This window comes from Manacus vitellinus, unplaced genomic scaffold (genome assembly GCF_001715985.3).
Source record: "Manacus vitellinus isolate BGI_N305 unplaced genomic scaffold, ASM171598v3 scaffold_22_pilon, whole genome shotgun sequence".
In the NCBI taxonomy this organism is placed as follows: Eukaryota; Metazoa; Chordata; class Aves; order Passeriformes; family Pipridae; genus Manacus; species Manacus vitellinus.
Window position 1 is genome coordinate 10,333,794 of NW_021939632.1, and position 12,124 is coordinate 10,345,917.

At 47.2% G+C, this 12,124-nt stretch overlaps 2 protein-coding genes across 2 annotated transcripts in view; both read left to right on the forward strand.

The window, feature by feature from the left end:
- The window catches only part of PSMD14 (proteasome 26S subunit, non-ATPase 14), a 46,767-nt gene extending 44,010 nt beyond the window's left edge, over positions 1-2,757 (forward strand). The window contains exons 12-13 of the mRNA XM_018072635.2: positions 100-162; positions 2,337-2,757. Of these exons, the coding sequence (XP_017928124.1) occupies positions 100-162; positions 2,337-2,435 (162 nt within the window). The 3' untranslated portion in view covers positions 2,436-2,757. The remainder of the gene's footprint in view (positions 1-99; positions 163-2,336) is intronic.
- A 4,161-nt stretch (positions 2,758-6,918) lies between these two features.
- Positions 6,919-10,118, forward strand: TBR1 (T-box brain transcription factor 1). Its single transcript, XM_029959879.1, has 5 exons — positions 6,919-7,692; positions 8,077-8,231; positions 8,576-8,697; positions 9,047-9,205; positions 10,053-10,118. Exons 1-5 carry the CDS (start codon positions 7,001-7,003, stop codon positions 10,116-10,118), a joined length of 1,194 nt encoding a protein of 397 aa, XP_029815739.1. The 5' UTR covers positions 6,919-7,000.
- The last annotated feature ends 2,006 nt before the right edge of the window (positions 10,119-12,124 follow it).

Consider the following 12,124-nt stretch of genomic DNA (forward strand, 5'->3'; position numbering starts at 1 on the left):
TTTTTTTTTGAGAAAGAGAATTGTATTTTGAGAATCTGTGGCTTGGGGAGAAAGTAAATGAAATCTGAAACACTGACCTTTTCTGTGTTTCTTTCACAGGCTGTTGAGGAAGAAGATAAGATGACACCTGAACAGCTGGCAATAAAAAATGTTGGCAAGCAGGTGAGGTGTGATGAATTAGAGTGAGGTGGAATGATATGCTTCGTTCATTCTAAATACTAATTTTTTTACATGTGCGTAGGTGATTTTAATTCTACGTGCATGATATTCTCAACACTTTAAGTAATAAATTTATTTTTGTTGAAGGTTGGGTAAGGAACTGGGCTTTTGACTATAGGTAACCGGCAGAATATCTACAAGCCATGTTCTACATGTGTTTGTATTACCTGCTGAGGAGCAGTGTTGAGATTTGGGTTTTCTTTTTTCTTCTTCTTTTGTTTTAACTTCTTCTAAGAGGCATAAAGACATCCAAGTCTGTGTCAGGGAAGCCAAAACTGTGGAGGCTTTTAAAAAGTAGTAATCATGGAAACAAAGGTGGGAGTGTTATTTATACATTATCGTGGCTAAAGAGCCAGCTCACCCCAGTCCTCAGTTCACGAACACACTGTCAGTGCTGTGCTCTGATCCACACACAGGCAAGTAAGCTGTGTTCCTTTGTGTTGGTGCTTGAGGAAAACACTTCAGGACCATAGCTGAAACTGAAAACACCCACTCGATTCATTCCATCCCTTTACAATGTCAGGATATAATGTCTTTATAGATAAAGACTCAACAGAAAACTATTTCTATATTTGATTTCAACATAAAGATTGAAGAAATATGATTTTGTGACCAAGAGGGGAGCAAAGCAAATTTGTAAGAGCTTGTGTTCAAATTCAAGAAGGACAATGGAAACAAGAAATAGCTTTTAAAGTATCTAGTGTGTCCTTAAAGAACCAGTATTTATTGTATTGCTAGTAGCAGTAGAAGAATTTAAAGGATTCTGGATTGCTCTTATGTGTCAGCTTCTAGCAGCAATGTCATAACACATCTGCACTATTGTTCAGTCACTCGTGTATTTCTGTAGCATTCAGAACAATGGAGTTTATGCACACCTACACATACATAAATATATACATATAAAATATGTAAGAAGGGTTGTATTTTAAGGGTTATGAAGTCATCTCAAACAGAACTTGAGCTTCACTAGCTGTTACGCACACATGAAAAAAATCTGTCTTGATACAGTTCTTCAAAAAGCAAAGAAATTTTTTCCTGTTAAAATTTTGAAATTTTCTTTAAATTAAAAAATTGTTCAGTGAAGTATTTTCAAGTGAGTTTTTGATGGAACTTACATAAAAAAGCCTTGTAAACAAAGAGCCTCTCACAAGAGGGATATAATGTTATTAGGTGCTTGATTTATTAGGAACAGAAAGAATATTGGTGTGATCTTTGAAAATGAGTTACTTAAGAAGGAAAGCTCACACAGATTTTCTAGCACACTTCTATGTAAACTTAGATGGGTTCATTACATTTTGACAGTAATTCCTTTTTAAAAAAACTTCTAATTCCCATGCATGATTGTCTTCCATATTTTAATTTCTTTACACAAAAGAATGCTACAATAATACTATAATGAATTTTAGAGATTTTTTTAAATGTGCCTGATATTTTTGCAGTATTTGGAGATCAATTACTCAATATCAATTGTGAAATTGAAGAAGTGCATGAGTATGATTTTCAGCCAGAATAATCTCATTGTTCTATGCAGATGCCCACAAATGCCCACATCAATTGAGTAATGGTGTGTGGGGATGTGTATTTTCAGAAAACTGCTCAGGCTTAACATTCAGTTTCTCAGAACATTTGAACAGAGCATTGTACATGTTTTGTGGGTATAGATATGCTAATTTTCTTGCAGTCAACACAACTATTCAAAGACTGTGTTAGATGATGCTTGAGGCTTTACAGGATTAGAACACACATTTGTGCAAAGATCTGAAAACAAATTGCAATGTACCAGAACTAAGATTAAAATATTGGCCTTAGTGAGATGTATAGTAAATTTCACATATTGTGTGTTGTCCTTAAAACTCACAGCTGTCATGGTTACTCTTCAGTTGCTGGATAGAAATTTACTTCCTAAACCTATCCTCAACTTAACTGTGTTAGTATGGACAAATAAAATCTTCTTCATGGAAATCAGTCATTTGGTAGGTCTTGCTAGAATGGAAAATGTAGGAGCATTACTGGCCTGTGTTCATTAACTCATGGACATCTTAAGTAGTCCTGAAATACATGAAATTCTTCAGAGATGTGTTTCAGTCATTCCTCTCATGGCATCCTTTGTATTTCAGGACCCCAAACGTCATTTAGAAGAGCATGTGGACGTGCTGATGACCTCAAACATTGTCCAGTGTTTAGCTGCTATGTTGGATACAGTTGTATTTAAATAACCAATTTACTGTTTGTGATGCTTTCTGTGTATATTTGTTTATTGTTTCTAATACTCACAAGACAGAGACTGTTGAGGCTCTATTTGATTAAACAGAGACATCTGACTTTTGCAATGTAAGCGCATCACTATAACACCTTTCAGTCTCTAATTGTGCATTTGCTTCAATTTCTTTATGTCAGGGTCCTCACAGATTACAAAGTATTCAAGAACACCACGTGGGCAAAAATGTATTACATTTTCATTTAATATTTGGGGGGAAAATCAGTAATACATATATATTTTGATTGTTGCAACTTAATAAAAATACATTTACAAACCTGTTTTAAGTTCTGGGCAATCATTTTTGAAAAAGGACAGCAGGAAATAAGAGAGTAGAAAAAGTATTATTAAAGACTTGTTTCTACCCACTGTAAAACTGCTGAGATATTAATTACTAGGACAGCAAAAATTCTCTAATGGAATTTGGCTCCCATTGATTACCAGATACTCTCATGGAGATGTAAAAAAAAAGAAAATAAACCACAAAAATTGTAGTAGTGCTTAATTCTGAGGATGTACAAAACCCAAAATGCTGAAAATTCCCGTCAGCTCCCTTTGAATATTATTCAAACCCTAATATCTACAGAAGACAACTGACCTTAAAAAAATTAATTCAGTTGCTGATAACTGAATCACACAACTCTCACAAGTGGTGTCATAAATAGCAGTATTCTGAGAATAAACATTAAAGTGATAGAGGCTGTTTTAGGTTACATGAACTCCCGTGAAAGAGAACATACACGAGATGTCCATATATATAAATATATGGAAAGAGTCCCAACTAGAATATGACATTTCTACTGACTGGGGAGGGAAACACAGGAGGGCAGGTGGGTTGGCTGCTTGGTTTGAAGCAGACAAAGCCAAATAACTGGGTTTGGGGAGTGGCTCTGGGTTTTGGGCAGGGGGCTGGTTGGAATTTTTTGTTGGGGTGGGGTTTTTTTTCAACTAGTGGATGGTACTTAGACTGATTTGATTCTTGTGTCTGGGCAGAAGTTTTATTTTTCTGTTTACTGTTGTTTGGGTTTTTTCAATAAATGACAATAATAGTGGCAAGCAAATATTTTAAAACTAGATACATCTCTTGTTGAAGATGATTTTTTAAAAATTTGACTTCTTGTTTGCATACTTAAGGAATAACCCTAAAATTGTCTTATTTTCTGGTTTATGCCCAATATTTTTCTATTTACTTACTCTTTACCATTCAAAGATTTTTCTTTTGTTTGGAATTTCTTATTTAGGCCTTTTAATTTACTATTTTAGAATAACTCTCTCTCAAAGTATATTTAGCATGCACTTACTTCAGAGGGAAACATGCAGATTTTTGCAGCTGCCCTCCTTATGGCCTTCCCTCTGCCCCCACAGTAGGCAGTGGAATATCAGGCTGGGAAAATGGAGACATACCAAACCACATTTGCCTGAGTGTAGTTAAACTGAAGTACTTTCTGGCGATTTACACTGAAAACCTGCGTGTCCTTGAGGAAGGCTGTATTTGGGCCTTGCTGTGGTGGGATATGGGCACCCCGGGGTGAGATGGGGCAGGAGCTGATTGGGGGACCTGCCCTGGGGCTCCTCTGCCAGTGGGGCTCTGCATCCTTGCCGCTCTCTACTCCCACGCGCACGTGTAACACCACGAGGGAGACAGAGTTTGGCAGGTCGTGGGTAACATGGCACTGCAGAGCAGAAGAGAAGCTAGCGCAGTGCTGCAGTGTATACATGCGTGAGAGGCTGGTGTAAGCAGGGAGACAAACCAGTGAGTCTTGCATATTCTAAATTAATTTTGACAAATGTACATCTTGCAGAGGGTAGCTGAAGGGAGTCTGTTGGAGATGCAGATCTGTAGTATAAGCTTGTGCTGTGGTACCCTGCTTTCTGTTCGCTCCTCAGTTTGACTTGGAGGCACAATTTTCCATTTACCAAGATGTTTCATGAATAATAAAAAGGTAGTTTTTTGGGGCATCTTTCCTTATATTTGTCCAGTGCTTTAGAGCTACACAAAGGATTTGGAAGGGTGTGTGTATGCGGTAACCTGAAAAGCAGCAGCCCATATACCATCTTGGAGGAAGAAAGAGGTTTTCAAGCAGCCTCCTTCTGAGCCTCCAGCCGCAATGGACCAGACCTTCATTAGCAGCTTGACCCCTTGTCACCTGTCAACGCGAAGGACGGGCATATTGTATTAGCAAACCTCTCTACATTCTATGACGATTCTGTAACACCCCCTGCCATTGCATATCCCCCTATTATACCAGTTTAGGAGTTGTGCTCTGAAGATTTTTGGCATATATTAGCACTTCCATGTGATTGGCAGCATACCACAGAATTCATTGCAGCTCTGCATCTATATGGGTGTAGCTCTGTAATTCAGGGCAGCGTTTCCGAGGGTTTATCTGCGTTTTGATCCATCTCCTGCCTGTATAAGTCCATTACCTTTCTGTTGGTTCAAGCAGGGAAAGGGAAGGGTGAGCATGATGGTGAAACAAGTGTCAGAAACATTAGTTAGAACTGATAATAATAAAACTATTTTCTTAGCACTGAAAGGAGAAGGTAGTGTATGGAAAGTTGCATGCACTGTACCACCCGACTGTGACTGGAACAGTGAACTGCTTGCGTTTTGCTTCATAATTTATCTTATTAGAATCATTTCCTTGCAGAGAGAGTGTGTATGTTGGCATTTATGAAACACTAAATAACTGAAGTAGCTCACGGTTAAGCAAAGTAAATGACCATGAGATGAGAGCATTGAAATACACATTCTGACAAGTCATCCTGGTTCTAGTCTTCTCTGGATTTGAGTTTGCAAAAGTTTCAGCCTGGCTTCAGGCAATTGTACGATTGTTTGGTCTTATTATGTGATGGTTCAGACCGCATTAGTTGTCAGTTGAATTTGAAGCCGGCTGCTGATGTCACTTGGGAAGAGATGTGGTCTGTAAAATACCTGAAGTCCAAACCGCTAAGGGGACAATACTGAGAAAAATGGAAGAGGAAAGGAGAGCTCCTCCCTGGGTAAAAATAAAACCCAAAATCCAACACCCCCCCCAAAAAAAAAAAAAATCAACAAAACAAGAAAAAACAAAACTTGTGCTTTTAAAAACTCTCAAGCTTCTCTAGGAAGGGAAATTGAGACTGGTGCTTGGCAGAGGAGGGGTGGCGAGCGGGTCCCCTGAGCTCAGGCGCAATCTTCACGCCTTGGATGGTCCCGCTTTCAGTAGCCCGAGGCTCTACCGGGAACACCGCGGGACCCACGGGCCGGTCCCTTCGCCTTTAACTGGGTGTCTCTCGCAGCCCCCGAGGGTGCGCGGGCTCTGCCGCTCCCGCCGGGGTGTCACCGGGGCCGGGCCAGCGCGCTCCCCGCCTCGGACCCGGCCCGCGGTCTCTGCCGAGACACCCCTGGGCCAGAGGGTGCCGGCGGCCCCTTCACAGCAACCCACCGTGGTTTGGGCTTCTCCGCTACGCCCTCGAACCTGCGACACGAGCCGGGCCGGGGCGCGGCTCATGGAAGGGTGCTACCAAAATCTGAGGCTGTCCGCGGACGAGCACGGAGGGGAAAGGGGCACCGGGTGAAAGAATCCGCGAGCAGGATGGGATGGTGGGCGCCTTCCACGCTGTTTTGCTGATAATCTCCGGCATTACGGCTCCCAGATAAAATATTTATTTACTAAAGAACCCGTAAACATCGCAGCAAATACATTAGGGCACTTCGGCTGCGGGGCTTATGATTATTTCAGAAGTTAAAAGAGATGATACGCGGCCGCCGTCAGCGGGGATGGAGGGTGTATTTTCCCCCGCAAAGCAGGCACGGGTGGGAAGGGTGGGGGCGTTGTGCCGAGGGTCGCTCAGAAGAGGTGGGGGAGAGGGGCTGCGCCCCGCTGGGGACAAACCGCGGGAGTGAGCTGAGGGCAGCGTCTGCCCAGCCCGGCGCTCCCCTCCGTAACCGGTCCCCGAAGCCCCCAGGACCCGCTCTCCATCCTGACGCACAAAGGTAGAGGACACGCGCGCAATATTTGGGGAATCGTAGGGTTTGGATTTATTTTCCAGCCGTAGTCAAAAAAAAAAAAAAGCTGGAAAGGTCACATAATAATGAGCTCTCACAGCAAACACACTCTTCCCTTCCCCCTTTCCCTTCCTTCTATCTCACAATAAAATCATCTCCTTCAATTTGCCATGATCATCGCGACCAGGAGCCAGGTGATTATCCTAATTAATGTCTATCTAATTAAATTACTGTCAGCGGTTAACCAATGGCAGAAGCCGTTTCATCCTCTCCACAAGCAGCAAGATCAAAAGTGAGTCTTTCCTGATTGCTGCATAGTGTCAATTGGCCAATCTCTTCTCCCTGGGAAGGGAGGAAGGAAAAAAAAAAAAAAAAAAAAAAAAAAAAAAAAAAAAAGTAAATCAAACGTTTGGGAAGCATTTGGTGGATGAAGTGCTTTCTGCCTAGTGAGGGTCCCAGGATGTCTAGCTTCTGATGCTAAGGAGCCCTTTCAGATCCAGGGACTGAAGGGTTATTACTGTGGTGCTAGAGCTATGCAGCTGGAGCATTGTCTTTCTCCCTCTATCATGCTCTCCAAGAAATTTCTCAATGTGAGCAGCAGTTACCCACATGCAGGCGGATCTGAGCTTGCCTTGCATGATCATCCCATTATCTCGACCACTGACAACCTGGAGAGAAGTTCACCTTTGAAAAAAATTACCAGGGGGATGACGAATCAGTCAGATACAGACAATTTTCCTGACTCCAAGGACACACCAGGGGACGTCCAGAGAAATAAACTCTCTCCCGTCTTGGACGGGGTCTCTGAGCTTCGTCACAGTTTCGATGGATCTGCTGCAGATCGCTATCTGCTCTCTCAGTCCAGCCAGCCCCAGTCTGCTGCCTCTGCTCCTAGTACCATGTTCCCTTATCCCAGCCAGCATGGACCTGCTCACCCAGCCTTCTCCATCGCCAGCCCCAGCCGCTACATGGCTCACCATCCTGTGATCACCAACGGAGCTTATAACAGCCTCCTGTCCAACTCTTCTCCGCAAGGCTACCCCACGGCGGGCTACCCGTACCCCCAGCAGTATGGCCATTCCTATCAAGGGGCACCTTTCTACCAGTTCTCCTCCACCCAGCCGGGGCTGGTTCCTGGCAAGGCTCAGGTCTACCTGTGCAACAGGCCACTCTGGCTGAAATTTCACCGGCACCAGACGGAGATGATCATCACGAAGCAGGGAAGGTAAGCCACCGCGCGGACCCTCGCTGGGTGTCGGGGCTGAGCGCGGGCTGCCGCAGCGGAGCCGCCCGGAGCCTCCGCCGCCCCGGCGGAGCCGTCCGCCCGTCACCGGGGTCCCTGCCCTGGTCGTCGGGAGCGTCAGTGCCGGTCCCCACCGGGGCACCCTTCCTTGCCTCCCTCCAAGTTCCCGCGCCCGCTGCCCTCATCCCTTCCCCGCGGAAAGCTCGACTCTCCGGGGAGGGGATTTCTTTTGATTTTTATTTTCCGGTCAATACCGGCAGTCGTGAGGATAAAGCACAACGGCTGGTTCCTTCGCGTGTGCCTGTCGCTGGTTTGCTTTCCTTCTTCCCTTTCGTTTTTCTTTTCCTTTTTTTTTTTTTCTTATAGGCGCATGTTCCCTTTCCTAAGCTTTAATATTTCTGGTCTCGACCCCACGGCTCACTACAATATTTTTGTGGATGTAATTTTGGCGGATCCCAACCACTGGAGATTTCAGGGAGGCAAATGGGTTCCTTGCGGCAAGGCGGACACCAATGTACAAGGCAAGTTTCTCCAATTAACACTTTTTCCGACACATAGTAGGTGAGAATGATTAATTAATGCCTTCGTGAACTGGCTCTGGCGAATTCTTAAACGCGAATGAACCAACGACGCCTTTTTCTTTCTTTTTTTTTTTTTTTTTTTTTTTTTTAATACGGAGGGTGGAGGAGAAAGTAAAATGTGTTCGGAAAGAGCTGTTTTAATCCTTTTCGGTTAAAATGAAGGCAGTTTTGGCAGTAAAATATTGGTAACCTAACGGGGTCCTTCGCCCTCGTGTGCTCAGGGGCAGAACCCGAGGTATACGCGAGAACTGTGATGTGGTTGTGTTTTTGGCTGTTTTGCTTAGGAAACCGGGTTTACATGCACCCCGACTCCCCCAACACGGGAGCCCACTGGATGCGCCAGGAAATCTCCTTTGGGAAACTAAAACTTACAAACAATAAAGGAGCATCAAACAACAACGGACAGGTCAGTGGGGGAACGCAGGCGCTCTGCTAGAATTATTTTTATTGCTTCAGGCAAAATCCTGCCGTTTCGGAAAGGACGTGTATTTTTTTAGATTGTGTCGTTAGGTGAAAATAAAAGAGGGGGGGTGGTGAGAAAGTCCTCCCGTCTTTTTGCCATGGGCCTCGACGCCCCCGAGCGCGTTGCCCAAGGTGGCACCGCTGCCCGGTGCGGCCGGAGGAGCCCGCAGCCGTCCCAGGGAGGCGGCGGCCAGCGGACATCGGTCTCCTCGTCGTTCTCTCTCTAATTTCTTCTTCCCTTTTTTTTTTTTTTTTTCCCGCGGCCCCCTCCCTCCTTTTGCCATGCCTGACAGATGGTGGTTTTGCAGTCCCTCCACAAGTACCAGCCCCGCTTGCATGTGGTGGAGGTGAACGAAGATGGGACAGAGGATACCAACCAGCCGGGCAGAGTGCAGACCTTCACCTTCCCTGAGACCCAGTTCATAGCAGTCACCGCCTACCAAAACACCGATGTAAAGAGCTCCCTGGTTTATTCCGCTCGCGGTCGCCGCGCTCCCCGCAGGACACCCCGCCAGGGCCGGCCCGGAGGCTGCGCGCTCTCCCCGGGTCTCCGGCGCCGCGAGATGAGCCTCCCTGTCTCTCCCTTTGTGCCATTCCGCCCTGACCAGTTCCAAGCACGGCCATAGCCGCTCGCGCCGTCTTCAACCCGGGAGCCCCCTCCCGCAGCGGCATCGCCCTCCCCTCCAGGCCGGGCGCGATCCTGCCCCTCCGCCCGGGGCTGGGCGCTGCTTCGCGTTTATCTCCCAGTCGGAAACAGCTCAGTTAGCTGTTAAGCTGTTAGCTTAAGCTTTAAGTCTGCAAGGATCAATTAACATCCTCATTGATTGCGCCGGGGGTGACAGAGAAACTTCCTCAAATTAAAAGCTCGTTAATGCCTTGGATGTGTTTCGGAGTGGTCTGTCTTTGCTACAGACTGGTGCCCCCTTTTCAAATGGCATATGTTCAGTCCACATTCGCGCCTTAATTATTTTTCTCCATGCAAATGCAAACTCTTAGATACCGTTCTGTCGTACGTTTTGCCTCATTTCTGGATTTCAATATCTTCATACGCCTGCAGTAGGAATTCTGACACGTCTTAAAACGTGGGGTTAAATACTAAATTTTATCGTACTTTTTACAATAAGGCAAATCTTAAAATTAGACTGTGATGTCTATAAGCACGCCAGATCTTTATTTTTCACGGTTTAAAAGCAATTTGATTGATTAGAGTAAACCTTAGTCCTTTAAAAACGTGTTGGCTGCAGCGGGGTATATTTTTCAGGCTTTCACAACGTCAGTTCTGTTCCTCTCTTTCTCTAGATCACACAGCTGAAAATAGATCACAACCCTTTCGCAAAAGGATTCCGAGACAATTATGACACGTAAGTAAACCTGATTTTTATTACCCTTCTACCGGCTGCTCACACATGTCAAAGGGGGAAGCTTTAGGATGCAGGCTGGTTTAATTTCACACCGAGATGTGTAATGTCAGGCTTTTCCAGAGCCCTCCGGGAGCAAGGCACCCGCCCGCTCCCGCGCAGGGGCTGTCCCTGCGGCGGGGCCCCACTCAGCCCTGCGGCCGCCTCCACGCCTGGGGCCGCGCTGCCCGCACCTGAGTCCGCATCTCGCTTTGGCACTTGCGGCGGTTTTGTTGTTGGTTTTTCCTGGCACGTATCTTGGCGCCTCTTTCCAAGTTTCCGTTTCACTTGCGCACAAGGGCTCCGAAAAAAGCACCCGAGCATCACGGGCTCAGTCCCCGGCAACCCGCCGGGTCTGCATCATCCCGGGGGCCGCAGAGCCGGTGTCCAGAGGGAAATGTCTTCATGTCGTTTTGTTCTTCTCCGGGGTTGGATTTTTTTTTTCGCCCTCATCTCCCTTCTGGGTGGAGCTAAAGCCTCAGAAGTTTTAATCGTTTTTTGTCCCTGTACTGCTTCTGCCCGTCCGCCCCTGAGGCGTTCCCACGGTTTGACCCACCAGCCATGCCCTCTGCGGCAGATGCGGCTGGTGCCTCTCCGAGTGAGGCTCCGGGAGGGCGTCAACCCCCGACCCCCGCCGCCGCCTTTCTCGGCCCTCGGGTCTCGAATGGGGATATCCCGGCCTAGCAGGCCTGTCGGAAGGCTTCCCCTGCCTCGGGGTAAGCGGGAGGTGGAGGGCACAGGGCGGCTCACACGCCCGAGGGGGCGGGCGGTTTTGGAACTGACCTGCCCCGCTGCAAGCTCCAGGTCTGCGGGACAGGACCCCGGCTTTGAGAAGGGAAGCCTTTTTCCTTTCTAAACTGCGGCGGGAAGCGGCCTCCCTTGGAGCGCCTCAGCGCGTGTCTTCAGCGCCTTCTTCAACCTCTCTCTGCTGGACCGTAGTCTAGCACCCACCAGCAGCAGGATTTCAGGACAAGCGTGGAAACAACGCCGAGGGCTGAACTAGTGAGAGAGGGGCCCGAGGCCGAGCTGTAACTCTCCTCAGGGGACAGCTTGTGGTGCGGCCGCTGTCTTCCACGGGCGGGGGTCGCGGCGGCTGTGGAGGGGAGCCGGCCTGTCCCTGGTGCCACGGAGGGCGGCAGCCGGGCCTGCTCGCTCTCCGGGACCTCTGCGAGGAGTATGTGCAGCCTTTGGAAAGGCTGCGCGGCCTTCGCCCCCAGCCACAAGTGCTTTTCTCTTTTTAATAGGAAAAAAACTTTATAGGGCGTCACTTGAAAGGAGACGGGGGGAGGGGGAAGCTTCAATGTTGTCTAGCACGTTGAATTTGTTTAAGGGCCAAGTTTATTTTGGATAAGAAATTCCAGGAGGCGTGGAGGGTTAATTAAAGCACAGTTTTAGCCTGAAGTAAATACAGATAGTAGTTATTCATCCATTAAAGTTTTTATAATCGCAAATTGCAGCCCAGCATGGGAGAATTATATATAGGCCATGCAGGGAACACTGGAAGTGTCTGGCTTTACATTTCCTACAGTAGGTGTTTAAAGATTAGCTTAATTTAAACTGGGTAAAATGTTGATGGTTCGTCTGCGACTCCCAATAATAAGTGTTAAACAGCCGATAGAATTCCGTAGTCTGCCACTCATGCTGTTCGCGGCAAATGACCGGGCTGCCTGTTGCGCATGTGGCGGGACCGGTCAATGTGTCACCGCGCGGGATTTCACGCCGTTGGGATACGGGTTCGGACCCGAGAGAGGGATCTCGGCCCCGTCAAGAAATGGCCAACAGGTTACGAATGATTTGCTCTTCGTGCTTCCCCCCGTCTTTCTTTCCTCTTCCCCGTTAAAGGCCATTGGCGCTACTGGTGCCAGAGGCAAAGCCCGGAGAGGAGCGCAGGCTCCCGGGTCGGGCAGGAGCGCGCTGGGACGGCGCCGTCCCTTCCCGTCCGTCCCCCGAGGGCTGCGGCCGGCCGGGTGCCGC